At 50.5% G+C, this 17,349-nt stretch overlaps 1 protein-coding gene across 9 annotated transcripts in view; it reads right to left on the bottom strand.

Annotated features, from left to right (window-relative positions):
- The window catches only part of ELP1 (elongator acetyltransferase complex subunit 1), a 113,924-nt gene that overhangs the window by 51,660 nt on the left and 44,915 nt on the right, over nt 1-17,349 (bottom strand). For all 9 annotated transcript variants that reach the window (XR_010588743.1, XM_008171887.4, XM_065549871.1 and 6 more), the window contains 4 exons: nt 16,392-16,495; nt 6,763-6,816; nt 6,552-6,657; nt 5,206-5,318 (listed from right to left, as the gene is read on the bottom strand). Coding sequence is in view for 8 of the 9 variants with exons in the window: in XM_008171887.4 (XP_008170109.2) it covers nt 5,206-5,318; nt 6,552-6,657; nt 6,763-6,816; nt 16,392-16,495 (377 nt within the window). In the remaining variant the exon portion in view is untranslated. The remainder of the gene's footprint in view (nt 1-5,205; nt 5,319-6,551; nt 6,658-6,762; nt 6,817-16,391; nt 16,496-17,349) is intronic.

Raw genomic sequence — 17,349 nt, 5'->3', positions numbered from 1 at the left:
CCCCTCTATTTGACTTTGGTGAGGCCTCATCTGGAGTACTGTGTCCAGAGGAGGGCAACAAAATGATTAGGGGGCTGGAGCACATGACTTATGAGGAGAGCCTGAGGGAACTGGGATTGTTTAGTCTGCAGAAGAGAAGAATGAGGGGGGATTTGATAGCAGCCTTCAACTACCTGAATGGGGGGTTCCAAAGAGGATGGAGCTAGGCTGTTTTCAGTGGTACCAGATGACAGAACAAGTAGAAATGGTCTCAAGTTGCAGTGGGGGAGGTTTAGGTTGGATATTAGGAAAAACTTTTCCACTAGGAGGGTGGTGAAGCACTGGAATGGGTTACCTAGGGAGGTGGTGGAGTCTCCTTCCTTAGAGGTTTTTGAGGCCCAGCTTGACAAAGCCCTGGCTGGGATGATTTAGTTGGGAATTGGTCCTGCTTTGAGCACGGGGTTGGACTAGATGACCTCCTGAGGTCTCTTCTAACCCTGATATTCTATGAATAGTTATTAAAATCATATTTCGCTATCAGAGCCTAGTAGTTAGCAATACAAAATTGCAGGCCTGCAGAAAGGATGACCTTTCTCCACAGGAGGTCCAGTCTCTTTGAACCCTTGTCAGTCAGTGTGTCCCTTTGATAGTGCGACCTGGCCCTTTCCTTAGCTGCCTGTACCACCAGTGAGTCAGGGCTGGGGTGGGAGAACAAATTCAGCTGCTTTGGTGGGGATGAAATATCTTCTGTCAGCTCTCTTCGGTGTGGGGGCATAAGATCCCAAATAGCTCTGGATGGTTCTAGGATGGCCTCATTAACTGGGAGGGCCACCTTACTCGGTCCCTCTGGTTGCAGGCGATCCAGGAGCTAGTGTTCCTGGTACTGCCTATGGTCATCCGGCAGAGGTGGAGAGGACAGAGTGACAGCTTTATCCAATGATGAAGAAGAGACAGCTATCAGAACCTGCAGGTCCTGATCAACGTCTTCCTCCACACATACTGATAGATCCCTAAGAAGGACCTGGATGCCTGCCCATGGACCCCAATGAAGCCAGAAGGAGGGGTCAGTGAGCTGTAGGGTACCCAAGGAAATCAGTACCAGCAGTTTCTGGGGAAGCCGTATCCGGAGGGATACTGAGCGTGACTCCTTGAATGTCTGTCAGGACTCAACGGTCTCCCTGGAGATATTGGAGCGGCTAGCACCTCCAACTCATCTGAGTCTGAAAATTCCTTCTCCAGTAGTGGCGAGGTCATCTGTACTGCAGCACTCCTGCCTAAGGGCTGTAAGTGGGATGGCTCCTGAGACACCATAGTAGCACCCTTCTCTAGTGTAGTAATATCCCTCAAGAGGGCTAGGCTGGAGAAGCAGAGAGACTGAGGATGAGGTAGGACGATATCCTCCAGTGTTGTGTAAGTCGCCATATGCCCCAGTGTCAGCGGAGTTCCAGCAATCAAGTCTGATGGAACCAGTGCATCCCTGGAAGCCCGGTGGTCCTTGGACAAATTAGATGATCTCTCCGATAAGGGTAGGCCTTACTGGCGCCCTAAGCGCAACTAATAGGCAGTGAGACAGAGTAAGCTTGGCCTTAGCAGAATCGCAACACACTAGGTATTAGCTAAACCAAGTAAGCACATTCCTGAGAGGATGGTACAAGAACATCCGGAGTTCTCAAGTAACTGTGTAAACACATTCCCAAGAGATGGTACAGGAACACACTGACTCCTCATATGGTAAGGATGGGATGACAGGATAATGGAGGAGGATGTTTTGTTCAAACTAGTAGCTACAAGAATAAGGGTGGCAACTAATAACATCTGGAGCGTGATACAGAACTTGTTTGTATCAGTGTATAAAAGAAGAAGTCATAGGAGGGGCATCTTTGTATTGGCCGAGGGGACAGCATCCTGTTATGCTAACTGAGCCGGAGCTTGTCACGGGCATACATTGTCAGTGTCCCTGTGACCGGTTGGTCAGGGTGTTAGTACTGTGTTTTGCTGACAATGAACCCGGATGAGCACCTTTGACACCGAACCAAGCCTGTGGTCTCTCTCTATGAAAACATCAAGGCCTGCTGAATCCACATGCTGCATTTCTCCTAATGCAGCAAACACCAGAGCCCCAAGAATAGCAGCACTAGCAGCATTAACAACTCTGCAGCACCAGCACCGCTCCATAGCACTTGTGACGAACTGGGACTGTTCTTACTGTGGTCTGTGAATGCTGACAGGGGAGTGTGGCTAGGATAGTCTGCATTGGGGGATGGGAGACTGCCCGAAGGAGCATACCTGAGCGTGTAACATGAGAACCCAGGAAGGGGTTGGAGGCCAGGTGACACCTTGGCCCGGGAAACTGAAAAAAGGCTGTGGGAGGGGTCGCTGAAGGCAGAGTGTTGGAAGCGGGCTGGAGAGATGGCTGGGAGGTGAGATGGCTCTGACCTCCCAAAGCGGGGGGCTGGGATGCCCTGGGACCCCAAGCTGGACCTAACTGAGGGGGGCCCCGTTGTCTGTGCCTGCAAGACCTGTCTTGGACTGTATTCCTGTCATCCAAATAAACCTTCTGCTTTACTGGCTGGCTGAGAGTCATGGTGAATCGCAGGAAGCCGGGGGTGCAGGGCCCTGAGTTCCCCAATACTCCGTGACAGCACTAACACAGCTTATAGACAGAACCGGCGCATGTCATTCCTTATGCTTTGATACTGGGGTGATCATCAGAATCAGCAGATCTTTCTTTTTACATGCTCTGGGGGTTTTCAGTGGATCCAGTTCTTTAGATTCTACACACGAAGTCTCACCCGATTTCGACAGGCTCAGGGAGGGAATGCATCTCTTATGGACCATCCTTGATAGGGATCTGCCCTTACCCCCAATGAGTGCCCTCTGCTCTCATGGGAAGCCCTTGAGGAAGAATCTTTGGGCTTAGGTACTGAAAGCTCTGCTACCAAGCCAATGTACAAGGGGGTCTCCCTGGAACAGATTGGAAAGGGGCCTCATAGCCTTCTCCATCAGGTATTTCTTGTAGGCAGAGCTCGTGAGCTGCCAGAGTTCTGGGTGGGAACCAGCAACAAATACTGCACTTCACAGAGATATTGTCTCGCCCAGACAATAGAAGCAGTGCTGATGTTCATCGCTGACAGAGAAGGCGTGAGAGCAAGAGATGCAATTCTTGAAACCTGGGTCTCTAGACATAATCCCAGACTCAAGGAGGGAATCCCCAACCAAGGAAAAAACACACTATACTAACTATACTATGAACTTTAACTAACCAGTAAGCTAGGAAGAATAAAAACTATTTACAATTGTCTTTACAGGTGCTACAAATAGTTGAGGGAGGAGAGGACAGACGATTCCAACTCAGATCATGCAGCCATAAGAAAGACCTGGAGAGGTATCCGTCTGCACGGTGCCTCATATCTTGGCAGAAGCACGAAGAGGTGTGTGTGTGGGCCAACGGACACTGCTTGAAAGAATTCCTGGACTCAGGTGCATGGCATGAATGCATACCCCTGTGTGGGACCAGCACTCAAAGAACTTACCTCTTATCGCATGTCACTTAAGAACTCTTGGTGCAGGACCTTGTCAAAGGCTTTCTGAAAGTCCAAGTACACCATGTCCACTGCATCACTCTTGTCCACATTTGTTAACCTTCTCAAAGAATTCTAATACATCGGTGAGGCATGATTTCCCTTTACAAAAGCAGCTTTGACTCTTCCACAACATACTGTGTTCATCTATGGGTCTGATCATTCCATTCTTTACTACAGTTTCAAGTAATTGCCCAATACCGAAGTTAGGCTTACCATCCTGTAATTGCTAGTATTGCCACTGGAGCTTCTTTTAAAAATCTGTTACATTAGCTATCCTCCAGTCATCCAGTACAGAAGCTGATTTAAGCAACAGGTTACATATCACAATTAGTAGTTCTGCAATTTTATATTTGAGTTCCTTCAGAACTCTTGGGTGAATATTAGTTTTTATTGATTTGTTCCAAAACCTTCTCTACTGAGACCTGAATCTGAAAAAGTTCCTCAGATTTGACACCTAAGAAGAATGGCTCAGATGTGAGACTGTTCCTTGAATTTTCTGCAGTGAAGATGGATGCAAAGAATTCATTTTGTCTTTTAGCTTCCTTGAGTGCTCCTTTAGCATCTTTATCAGCCAGTGGCCCTAGCTGATTGTTTGGCAGGCTTCCTGCTTTTGATATACTTAAAAAAAAAATTCCTATTAGTTTTTGTGTCTTTTGCAAGTTGTTCTTTGAATTCTTTTGTGGCCTACCTAATTATACTTTTACACTTGACTTGCCAGAGTTTATGCTCCTTTCTATTTTCCTCAGTAGGATTTGACTTCCAATTTTTGAAAGATGCCTTTTTGTCTCTAACCACTGCATTTACCCAGTTTAGCCATGGCAGCTTTTTTGGTCCTTGACACTTCTTTATTTGGGGTATACATATAGTTTGAACCTCTATTATGGTGGTTTTTTTAAAAAGTTTCCATGCAGTTTGCAGGCATTTCACTCGTGACTTTTCCTTTTAATTTCCGTTTAACTAGCCTCCTAATTTTTGTGTACTTCCCCTTTTTGAAGTATCAAAACAGGTGGGCAGGGGCAAGAGCATATGATAGAGGGTATCAAAGCAAGTGGGTGGGGGCAAGTGCGCTTGAAACACACACAACAGATGGTATGAAAGCATGAAGCACACACGACAGTTTCATTTTCATGCAAATGAAGCCAAGAGGCCATCTACCTCCCATTCACATGGGGCTGGAGTTCAAGAGTGCTCAGCAGAATGGCAGAGGTTTGGGGGGAGGAGGGGGAGAATTCACCATCCACAATGGTTGAAAATCTGGCCCTAAGTGGAATCTGAAGCAGGGCCTTTACTACAGACAATAAGAGATCACCCTCTGACCCTGTGATTTACTGAGGTGCTTCAGTATCACCAAGAGCAGCCACTGAAGACTTATTTATTTGAAAATCCCTCCCCTGTCAGGGGCTCCCAGAGAGGCAGCATGAGCTGTAATAATTAGGATCCAGTAGGATCAGGATCTACAGTTCAGCAGATTTGTGAGTGGTGATCCCATCGCCTGGAAAGCAAGAGAAGCTGTTACACAGCTGAGCTATATATTGTCAAGTACTAACTACTACCCTCTCCAAACAGCTGGGTGCTGCGTTACGGTGGGGCTTCCCTAGCGTGGGCTAACACATGGTGCTGCAGCAATACCATGAGAGCTGACCTGCAGGATGAGCTTGGTGTCCTGGGGTACAACGGTGACGATGCGGGAGCCCCGCTCCACCTTGCGTAGTGTCTCGTTGGGAGTAGAGAAGCTGCTGAAGCCTGCCTGCAGAACTGAGAATGGCAGAGGTATCAGCAAGGGTATGATAAGTCCCTACATACAGCGCAACCTCCCCAGTCCAGCCACAGGGTGTCTGCTGAGTTTCTGCTGAGAACCCACCCATAGTTAGCAACGTTCTAGTAGCGCCCCCAGGTATCAGTCAGGTTCAGAGTCCCATTGTGTCTCTAGAGGAGACAGCCACTGCCTGAGGAGCTGAGTCTAGACACCAGGCAGATACACACACACAAGCAGCTGCCAGAAGCACAGACCATGTACATTGCCATTCCTCCTCATCCTTTTGCCCCTCCATGACACCCCCAAGCTTCCCGTGTCCAGGTGCCAGTCAGATGCTGCCCCACATGGTTCACCCGGGATCCCTTCCATCCTACCTGCCCCCCACCGGGAGCACTCACCCTTGTTCTGGGAGGTGAAGGCAAAGCCTGTCAAAGAGGACAAGAGGTGGCTCCCACCAACTGACTGCCAGTCTGTCCCCAGCTGCTTCTCCTCCTGGGGGCACCCTGCACAGCCAGTCCTGTCCCAGCCGCTTCTCCTCCTGCGGGGCAGGCAGGCAGCTCGCCCGCACAGCCAGTCCTGTCCCCATCTGCTTCTCCTCCTGGGGGCCAGGCAGGCAATTTGCACAGCCAATCCTGTCCCCAGCTACTTCTCCTCCTGGGGGCCAGGCAGGCAGCTCGCCCGCACAGCCAATCCTGTCCCCATCTGCTTCTCCTCCTGCGGGGCAGGCAGGCAGCTCGCCCGCACAGCCAGTCCTGTCCCCATCTGCTTCTCCTCCTGGGGGCCAGGCAGGCAACTTGCACGGCCAGTCCTGTCCCCAGCTACTTCTCCTCCTGGGGGCCAGGCAGGCAGGTGGCCTGCATGCCCAGTCTTGCCCCCAGCTGCTCCCCGTCTCTCTGCAGGCCAAGGCACAGTGATTTCAAATGTCCTTTGGTCACTCCTGTTGTATCACAGATCAACAATGGTTTGTGGAGAGTAAGTTACTCCTCCCTGTGCTAGGGAGAGCTGGGAAGTGAGAGGGAGCTCCCAGAAGTGGATGAAGAGCCCATGAGAGGATATAGGGAACTCACTGGCACCGATTAGGAGCAGCCACTCTGGACAATCAAGAAGTGGCACCATGGCCATGACATGGGGCCTTGGAAGCGAGCTTGTCTAGGTTCCATCATGAGGGAAAAGGGCCCAGGAAGCAAACAGTAAGGCCTATTACATACCAAAGGCCATATCTGAACGTTTACCTTTCAACGATGTGTCCCTCAAAGATACACACTGGCAGCTGTGGGAGTGGGTGGTCACCAGCAGAAACTCATCATATCTGGCAAATGAGGTAACATTGGAAGCCACCTGTGGAAAGTGAATCCAATGAAATCGATGAGCACAAGCAGCAGCAGATGAAATCTAATAATCACACACAGACAAGTGAAACAGCATCAAAACAAACTTTCGTACCTCCACATCATTTATGAAAAAACGGCATCTATCAGTCAGACCCAGGATGGCTTCCTATAATGAAAAGGATGGACAATTACAATATGTTACAGCACTGGTTTAGCAGCACCATTGTTACAACTGAGATGGGCCTTTGCTATATGCCCATTACCTTTAGACTGTCAGATTTCCAAGAGGACTGGAATGCCTCATGCTTATTTTCAACATAGCAGTGAAGTATTGAAGGAAGTTGGATAGGAATTTGTTTGATCACCGAGGTCTCAATGTAAAAAGTGTTTACTTGCTTAAAAAAAAAAAAAAAAAAGGTCTCCAGACCCTTGCAGTTGGAAACTCAATAATATCTTTCTACTGAAAGCTTCAAACTTCCTTGATAAGGAACTGCACACTTGCCATCTCTGAATAACTCTGGTCGAGCAACAAGAGCTAATGGCTTGAAAGCCATCAGACCCAGCTGTGCAGTGCGCATTGTTTTACTTAGCTTGTAAGCACCCCAAGGGCCTCCATGTGGCAGCATGGAAACAGGACGTTAGGAACCCACTATAGTAGAGGCCAGTGTGTGAATTTGGATATGTGATTAACATCCAGTTTCTAAAAAGGAAGTGAACTGGGAAAATAAAACCAAACCATAATAATGATTTAATGTAACAATTAGTGACAGCCCTGACAGGAAGTGTAAGAAAAAGTCAAGTTGGATGAGGTAATATCTTTTATTGGTCCGACTTCTATTGGTGAGAGAGACAAGCTTTTGAGCCACACAGAGCTCTTCTTCAGGTCAGGGAAAGGTACTCTGAACATCATACCTAAATGCAAAGCGGAACAGATTGTTTAGCATCAGTAGTTAGCATATGTTCTAAGGGACCATTCAAGGTGAAGTGACCCATTAACACATCTGCAGTCATATGACAAAAAGAGTGGTGTCAGTGCATTACAGATTGTTGTAATAAACCAGGGGTCGGCAACCTTTCAGAAGTGGTGTGCCAAGTCTTCATTTATTCACTCTAATTTAACGTTTCACGTGCCGGTAATACATTTTAACATTTTTAAAAGGTCTCTTTCTATAGAAAATCAGCTCGTGTGCCGCCTTTGGCACGCATGCCATAGGTTGCCTATCCCTGTAATAAACCATTAATCCAGTCTCTCTCTTCAGGTCATGATTTTTAGTGTCTAGCAAAGAAATGAATTTAAGCTCCCAGGCTTGTCTTTAAAAAGTGTTGTGCAGGTTTCCTTTGAGGATGAGGGTTGGTAAATCAGATAGAGTGATCGCTTTCTGTCCCAATATTCCTTCAGTAAGAGTGCTGTGGCCTGATATGAGGGGTCTGCCTGGGTGCTTTTGTTCGTTTATTTTGGGTTGGGTTAGGTTCAGGTCCAACTGTGATGACTACCTTAACGAGGCAAACCGACCCCTCTCCACCACCACCTACAGTTCTATAAAGAACTCAAAGACCACCCCACATCACAAATTTACCTTGGAACTCAAGGATATCATCAAATCCTTCCCCAAACAACTCCAAGAGAAGCTTTACAAACCCATCCTCCATGAATCTACACCAGGGACCTTCTACATGCTTCTCAAGATACACAAACAAAGTAACCCAGCCAGTCCCATCATATCTGACCACGGCATTCTTACTGAATGAATGAATCATAGAATCATAGAATATCAGGGTTGGAAGGGACCTCAAGAGGTCATCTAGTCTAACCCCCTGCTCAAAGCAGGACCAATTCCCAACTAAATCATCCCAGACAGGGCTTTGTCAAGCCGGGACTTAAAAACCTCCAAGGAAGGAGACTCCACCACCTCCCTAGGTAACGCATTCCAGTGTTTCACCACCCTCCTAGTGAAATAGTTTTTCCTAATATCCAACCTGGACCTCCCCCACTGCAACTTGAGACCATTATTCCTTGTTCTGTCATCTGCCACCACTGAGAACAGCCGAGCTCCATCCTCTTTGGAACCCGCCCCCCCCTTCAGGTAGTTGAAGGCTGCTATCAAATCCCTCCTCATTCTTCTCTTCTGCAGACTAAACAATCCCAGTTCCCTCAGCCTCTCCTCATAAGTCATGTGCTCCAAACCCCTAATCATTTTTGTTGCCCTCCGTTGGACTCTTTCCAATTTTTCCACATCCTTCTTGTAGTGTGGGGCCCAAAACTGGACACAGTATTCCAGATGAGCCCTCATCAATGTCGAATAAAGGGGAACGATCACGTTCCTCGATCTGCTGGCAATGCCCCTACTTATACTGCCCAAAATGCCGTTAGTTTTCTTGGCAACAAGAGCACACTGTTGACTCATATCCAGCTTCTCGTCCACTGTGACCCCTAGGTCCTTTTCTGCAGAACTGCTACCTAGCCATTCGGTCCCTAGTCTGTAGCAGTGCAGGGGATTCTTCCGTCCTAAGTGCAGGACTCTGCACTTGTCCTTGTTGAACCTCATCAGGTTTTTTTTGGCTCAATCCTCTAATTTGTCTAGGTCCCTCTGTATCCGATCCCTACCCTCTAGTGTATCTACCATGCCTCCTAGTTTAGTGTCATCTGCAAACTTGCTGAGAGTGCAGTCCACACCATCCTCCAGATCATTAATAAAGGTATTAAACAAATGTTGGGACTCCTAGAAACCATCCTCAAACCACTCACCACACAAAGGGCCAGCTTCCTCCAGGACACAACTGACTTCCTCCACAAACTCTGCAATATTAACAATCTCCTTCAGAACACCATCCTGACACCACAGATGTCACCTCTCTATATACCAATATCCCTTACAATGACAGCATAACTGCCTGCCTCAAATATTTACAAGACAACGGACAACCCTCAGATATCCACCCCAACCACATCCATTTCATCCTCACCCACAAGAACAAACACTTTGTCCAAACCATGGGAGCAGCCATGGGTAGTAGGATGGCTCCCCAATATGCCAATATCCTCTTCATGGCCACTTTGAAGATTTTCTGGATAAATGCATCACAAAACCAATGATATACCTGAGATACATCCATGATATTTTCATCCTCTGGACAGATGGCTTAAAATCCCCCATACATTTCCACCACAACTACCCCACATCCATTAAAGTCTCTGGAACACTCCCACACCAGCACCAGCTTCCTGGACACCATGATCAGCTTCAACAATGGAACCCTACAGACAACCATATGCAAGAAACCCATGGATCAACACACATGCCTTCATCCAGTCCACCACACCAAGAAATCTGTTATCGATAGCCAGCCATTTAGATTCTGCAGAATATGCTCCAGGGAGAAAGTTCAGGATATAGACCTTACTACCACCTTCACCAAACAAGGATACTCCACCAGAGAAGTAGATTGCATCATGGAACGGGCCACCCAGATACCCCGAGAGAACCGGCTTCAGTACAGAAATAAAACCACCTCTGACTGCCAGCCCCTAATTGTCACCTACCATCCTATGCTGGAACCCATATGGGTATCATCAAACGACTACAACCCATACTTAACTGGGACCCCATCCGGAGAGAAATCTTTCTTGAACCCCCACTTCTGGCCTTCAAACAACCCCCAAGCCTCTCCAAGTCACCGTCAGAAGTATGCTCCCCACAGATCAAGACACACCAACACCACACTCTGCCAGAACAGATGCAAAACCTGCCGACATATTTCCACTGTTATTATGATCAACACCTCCCACAACACACCTTTCAAGATGTATAGATCCTACACATGCCTATCACAAGTCAAAATGTGGTGTACCTCATCCAGTGCACTAAATGCCCCAGTAACTACGTGGGTGAAACCAGACAGACTGGAATAAACTTTAAAATTTTATTAAGATGATGTTAAAAAAAAATTGTGAGCAGAGTTTGAGCATAGAAGTTTCTGGTTATCAGGGAATAACATACAGATTATCGAGGGTGCAAAGTTTGGCTTAAGATCAGGTGGCATGAGGAATACATAATCTGCAGTATCCCCGATTGGGGGTAAAAGGTTGATGGGTCAAAGTACAGACACTGAGATATGAGGGTATGAAGTTCATAGAGTGATTGTGTTCGGGTGTTGAGTATAATGAGTGGATGATGATGATGAGGATGGATTGACCCTCATTTAGTGAGGAGATTTAATGTTTAGGGAGTTTATGGTTCCAGTTCATATGATCCAACGGAGGTGGTCACTTGGTCCCTTTCTTGTAGTGGGAGAACGATGTCACTCTGGATCACGCCTCCTGGTACTGTCGGTGGCCGGTGATGTGCTCGATGTAAATGTCCCTGGACCATCGGATGACATCTGAGACCATGAGGCGCCGCATGAGACGTGCGTAGCGTCGACCGATCCTGCAGGTCCGCAGCACACGCTCGTTGCAGGGGTCCCAGGCGCCCAGGGCTCCGACAATTAGGGCGTCCATCTGCACCTCATAGCCCTTCGCTCTCAGGGTGTCAGCCAGGGGAGCGTACTTTTCCAGCTTACGAGCTCAGGCTTCGCAAAATGCCGGAGTCCTGTTCTCAAAGGAGACCATGACGTCGAGGAGGATGATCTTTTTCTGGGCCTCGTCGGTGATGACCACGTCAGGTCGTAGCTGGCTGTCGGTACCGGGGATGGTGCAGTTCACGGAGATCACGCCCAGTCGTGGCGCGATGGCTTTCACCAGGCGGTTCTGGATGGCGTTGTGGCGCAGCTGCCAGGCTCTGGAGTGGGGTTTGCAGCTGCACAGGACGTGGGGCAGGGTCTCGTTGGGGTAGCTGCACTTCCTGCAACGCTTGTCTTGGTTCCCGTGGTGGACGGCTCCATTGAGCGGGACGCAGTTGAGCCGGGCACGGTGGATGAACTGCCAGTCGTCAAAATGGGTGAAGCCACCCCCAGCGAGGAAGTGGTTGCTAGCGTCCCACTTGCTGGTCAACTCAAAGGCTTTACCCTGGTCCAGTTTACGCTTCAGGGTTTCCACGTACAGCGAGCGGATGGCGGCCTTCAGAGTCCTCTCCAGCAAGCCCCTGGCCGTCGAGGTGACGGGTGTTGGCGTCCAACCTGATCTGCGGCACCCAGACTCAGAGCTCCTGGCGCTCCTCGCACCACTCCCAGTGGCAGCCGATGCGCTTCCCCAGGTGACGCGTGGTGTTGCGAGTGCGGGACCACAGTGAAGCGATGTTGCGCCCATCCCGTCCGAATTCCCCATCCAGGGAGCCGCTCAGGAAGGTAGCAATGTCTTGGTTCGAGGGGGCTCTGCCAATCCGCTCCTCTGTCACATCACGCAGGGCGTTCGCTGCAATGTTCCTCACCGTGGCGTCGGGACATGTCAGCAGATGGAAGGCGTGGGTGATCACCGCGATGTCGCACAGGTCACCCATGCGGGGGACATTGGCGCCGCCGTGCCTGTGGGCGATGTAGACCAGCTCATTGCTGGCTCTCTGGGGAAGGAACAGCCACTTCTTCACCAACTTCTGGATGATCTTGTCTGCCTTGTTGAGGGGGCACCTTCGCCACGGCGGATCCCCTTAGGGTGAACGAGATGCGTGGGATCAGGAAGATGTTCAGGGCGTTTATCTTCTGCCACGGTGCCAGCAGGGAGGCATCAATCTTGGCGGCGTCCTGCAAGATCTCCTGGATGGTGTCCTCGGGTGTCTGCGGACACAGAACCCTGTTGGCGTGCCCAGGTGCTGGTATGCCTGCCCCTCTGCCAGGGGGATGACGGGCTCACCCTGGATCTGGAACCCCGTTGTTTGCACCGAGTCCCTTTTGCTGCGGTCAATGTGCAGAGTTGTGCACTTCTTCGCATTGAAGCGGAGCTCCATCCAGTCAGTAGCTCGGCTGGTGGCATCTAGCATACCTTGGAGGCTCTCTGGGTCGTCCGCGGTCAGGACCAGATCATCCGTGTAGGCCAGAATGCTGAGTTTCTTGCCGTGCAGGTCGAAGTCGGTCGGGCCAGTGGAGATGGCTCAGATGAACGGTTCCATGGCCAGGTTGAAGATGATGGGGCTAAGGGGGCATCCTTGTTTCACGCTGCGGCGGATGGGGATGGCGTCCGTCTCTCCGTCCGTGGCGCAGATGGTGGTGGTGCAGTCCTTGTAGAGGTCCCGGAGGATCTGGATGAAGGTTTCTGGCATCCTGAACTCTCCCAGCGTGGCAAAGATGTGATGGTGGGGTATGGACCCAAAGGCGTTGGTCAGGTCAAGCCATGCTACTGCGCACTGCCTCTTGGACCTCCTGGCCTCCTGGATGGCCGTCTGAAGGAGGAAGTTGTGCTCGTAGCATCCCTCGCAGGACATGAAACCCTTCTGCACTGAGCTGACGGCGCCCCCGCACACTGACCAGTCTGTGATCCTTGCCGCGAGGCAGTTGGCATACAGCTTGTAGATGGTGGAGCAGAGGGAGATGGGCCTCCAGTTGCCGGGGCCGTCTCGGTCGCCTTTTTTGTGGATGAGCACGGTCATGGACTTTTTCCAGGAGCGGGGAACGCGATGGAACTGCTTGCATTTGTTGAAGATGGCAGCGAGCACCAAGCAGCCGGGGTCTCGCTTCTTCAGCAGGGGGTAACGGATGCCATCTTTTCTAGGGGCAGTGTTTTTGGTCCTCGACAGCCTCACTTGCACCTCCTGCAGGGAAAAATCTCGCTCCAAGTCCTCCGTGAGGTCGATCCGGAGTAGCGGGGAAAGGCACGCTGGACGTCGCAAGTTGGTCTGGGCCTTGTGATCGAACACATCCTTGAAGTAGGAGTAGAGCCTCTCGGGCTGGATGGCACAGTAGGAGGAGGTCCCGTCGAGGATCTCCCTCATGGCTTTCGTCCGGTTTATCCTGTATAGTTTCTGAATATGGGATGCAGCCGCCGGATCTTAGCGGTGGCCGACGTCCCCTCTCCTGCCTTCTTTGGCGGTCTTGTTACGGCTTGGCGCAGGGAATCTGCGAGTGGCCTGTGCGGCTTCCTGGGGTTCCCTCCTTCTGGCTGTAATTTCCACAGACAGTTCTGCAGTCAGTCTGTCCATCAGGGTGTCAAAGTTCTCAAAGTCCTCAGCCTTTGCCAGCTCCTCCATCCAGGCGGATTGCCCCGGTGTGGCGACCCTCGCTCGTGGCCGTCGCTCCTCCTGCTGTGTTGTCTCTGCAGGTTCAGGTGCTACGGGGACGGTTTGCGGCCTTGTTGTCCCTCGGACTGTGGAGCGGTGTTCAGGTGGGTCTTGAGGTGGGGGTCCTGGTGTGGTGAGGAGGGCAGCTCTCAGTGTCTCCAAGGCAGCACTGGATCTTCCGGGAGGGAGTGGGGTTCCGGTGCTGGGCTTTGTCGGGGCGCGGTCGTGTTTGGAAGCGCTGGGGATGGTTCTGGTTCTTCTGCGGGCGGCATCCGACTCGTGGGTCCTTGGTGGGGCATGGGGTTTTTGGCAGTCAGAGGCTCTTTGGGTAACCTTGGAGGAGGTGTTGGGTCTCCCGGTGGTGGGGTCTGGCTGTGGGATCTGAGGGCTACGGGAGGCTCCTCTGTTGGCTGGATCTCGCCGTGCAGCCTGGGGGATGATGCTAGTTGCTCCTACAGCAGGGCGGCATGAGGTTACCTGTGGGGGAGCGCTGCAGTCTCTCGCGTCCGTGTTGTGCCGGATGGTTTTTATGAAGTCGCTGAGGCGTCTGGTGAGGTTGTTGACCTGAGAGGTGGCGGTGGTCCCCCTCACAGCAGGGTCCAGCGTGGGGATTCTGGAGACGGGACTGGTCCTTTTGGTGGCATTGTCAGTCCTCGAGGAGGGGGTTACGCTTCCCTCAGTTGGCGGTTGGTCCCCCCTTATCTGCTGTGACTCTGGGACGCTGGCTGGGGTGCTGAAGCCAGATCATCGGTGGGGGTCAGGGTTGGAACCTGGAGGATGTCAGTGGGATTCACTTTCGTGGTTGTGGGGGGTCCCCTGCACGTGGCTTGACGAAACTTACATTTCTTTTGGGTCTCGAAGGGGAGATCACAGCGGCTACACCGGAAAGCAATCCGTTTGTTGTAGGTCTTACGAACGTGTTTGCTGAGGGCCGCGAGGGTCTGGACTCCATGGACGGGGAGACAGAAGGGGCAGAGGAGGAGACCTGTAGGGAGCGGGTACTGGAGGTAGATGCGGTCTTCTTCCCCACCTCACTCTCCGTGCGGCGGATCTCTGTTGTGCCTGCAGACTCGCCAGGTGATTCCTCTGGGTCTGGTAGAGAAGCTTGGGGAGGTGAAGTCACTCTTGGGGGGGCGCTGGACTCGCTGGCCACGTTGTCTCTTTGCCCGGAAGGACAGCGTGCAGCATCGAGATCTTGGGCTCTGAGATGCATTCCCCTTCGAGCGGCCCTCCTCCGGACAGCCGGGTGGTAAGTAGTTTTGGGGTCTGGGGTTGAGGAGGTGATTCCTTCCGGAGCATCCCTCTCTGGAGCAGTGGGGCAGCGATCAGCATCCTGGTCCTGGGTCATCGGGGAGGCTCCTCCGGTGGTGTCCTTCCCAGCGGGGCGGCGATCAGCATCCTGGTCCTGGGTCGTCGGGGGGGTGGGGTGGGGGGTAGGGGTGGGGGGCTCCCCCGGTGGCGTCCTTCCCAGCGGGGTGGCGATCAGCATCCTGGTCTAGAATAAACTCACATAGGAAAGTGATAAAAGACAAAACCACCCTATCACCTGTGCGTTAATACTTCTCACAAAGTAATCACTCTATATCTAACCGATCAGTCCCCATCCTAACAGGGCACCTGCATACCACTTTCAAAAGATGAGCCTGGGAGCTTAAATTCATAACTCTGCTAGACACTAAACATCATGGCCTGAACAGAGACACTGGATTTATGGCTTATTACAACAACCTGTAACCCACTACCTCCGCCTTTTTGTCCTATGGCTGCAGAGGTGTTAATGGGCCACTCTACCTTGAATGGTCCCTTAGAATGTGTGCTAACTACTTATGCTAAACAACCTGTTCAACCTGGCATTTAGCTGTGACCCTCGGAGTACCTTTCCCAGACCTGAAGAATAGCTCTTTGTGGCTTGAAAGTTTGTCTCTCTCACCAACAAAAGTTGGTCCAATAAAAGATATTACCTCATCCACCATGTCTCTCAAATATCCAGGGACTGACACAACTACACTGCATACAGAAAGTGTAACAAGATCCCACAATAACTTAATTTGGCTATGAAAGGTTTCAGAGTAGCAGCCGTGTTAGTCTGTATCCGCAAAAAGAACAGTAGTACTTGTGGCATCTTAGAGACTAACAAATTTATGCTCAAATAAATTTGTTAGTCTCTAAGGTGCCACAAGTACTCCTGTTCTTTTAATTTGGCTATACAGTTCAGCTGTATTAAGCGTTTAATGCCATATAAAATATTGACAAGTACTGCATGTGCACATGATGCAGAGCTACAGTTGCCATGGGGACCTACCATCTGAACATCCCTACATTTATGTCTCCAAATTAATGCAGGGTTTTCCATAATAATGCTGGATTTTGTGTATTATAAACCACCAGACATTCTCAGGGCAATGCATGTGTAGGTGGCTATGCTGGTCACACACTGCTCATCCTGCCGGCACTAATGAGGAGAGAGCAATGTTAAAGAACGTTTCTAGACCTTGTCCTCCCAATGCTCAGTCCTACTCGCCCACATGAACACATGGTAGGTGTTTGGGGCTAATTTTCCAGACCTAGGCGCTGAACCCACTAGCTGTTCACTTACTTCACCACCAATCATGGCCAGCGCAGTCTGCACACAAGGAGAAGGGAACCGAACAGCAGAGCCAGTGCTGCTCCTCCAAGGTTCGAGAGCTGGAGTGGGAGCCTCTGAAGATTAACAGAGAAGATTAAGGCTATTTTCCAACTCAGCTGATAAAACAAACATTACACCTACACCCTTTGCAACACATACCTCATAAAAACAACATAGGTGTGTTATATAAGTACATTCTGTTGTAAGAGTACAAGCGCATGATATGAAACAGAACTGAGCTCGGAGACCATTTGAGTCCAGCATATAGCAAATGTCACAAAACAGTAATTTTCAGTAATATGTATAGGAATCCTATGTGTGCCTCAGTTTCCCTCTGTACTTTGCACTGCTACCCACTCGGGTAAAAGGCTCGTCTCTCCTCTTGGCGAAGAACAGTAGACACGAGGTGTGTACGTCACCTTGCAATCTGGGGTGCAATGAATGGGTCATCAAGTAACTGCCTGGAACCTGCTGAAATTGACCCACATCAATGGAGAATCCAAGAGGGAAGCCCCAATTACCAGAATGTTCACACCTAGCAAACAACCAGAAAGGAGATTTTCCCTCACCTCTCAGCAGGGAAGCCAAGCCAAGGCCCCAACTTGAGAACAAAGGGAAAGGTGACAGATGGCGGAGTTAAGCGCTCCCTTTGAAGAGACACAGGGCTCTCACCTGGGACTGAGAAAGGGGCAGAGAGAGAGCGAACGCGCATGAGCAAGCCTGGAATGGAGGCCATATCAGCTTGGCTGGCTGATGGCACTGTCTTAGCCAGATGGACTATGTCTTAACTTTTATTTCTCTATGCTAACCTAAGGACTTCCGATGCCGTGTTTCAGTTGAATATCAAACACTACTCTGTTTGCAGGGCCGGCTTTGGTGAAAATGGTGCCCTGGGCGAACTTGTATTTTGGCGCCACCCCTCCCACCA

This window comes from Chrysemys picta, chromosome 6, assembly GCF_011386835.1.
Source record: "Chrysemys picta bellii isolate R12L10 chromosome 6, ASM1138683v2, whole genome shotgun sequence".
NCBI lineage: Eukaryota > Metazoa > Chordata > Testudines > Emydidae > Chrysemys > Chrysemys picta.
Note: the sequence above shows the minus strand (reverse complement) of the source record. Positions and strands in the feature narration are given on the sequence as shown.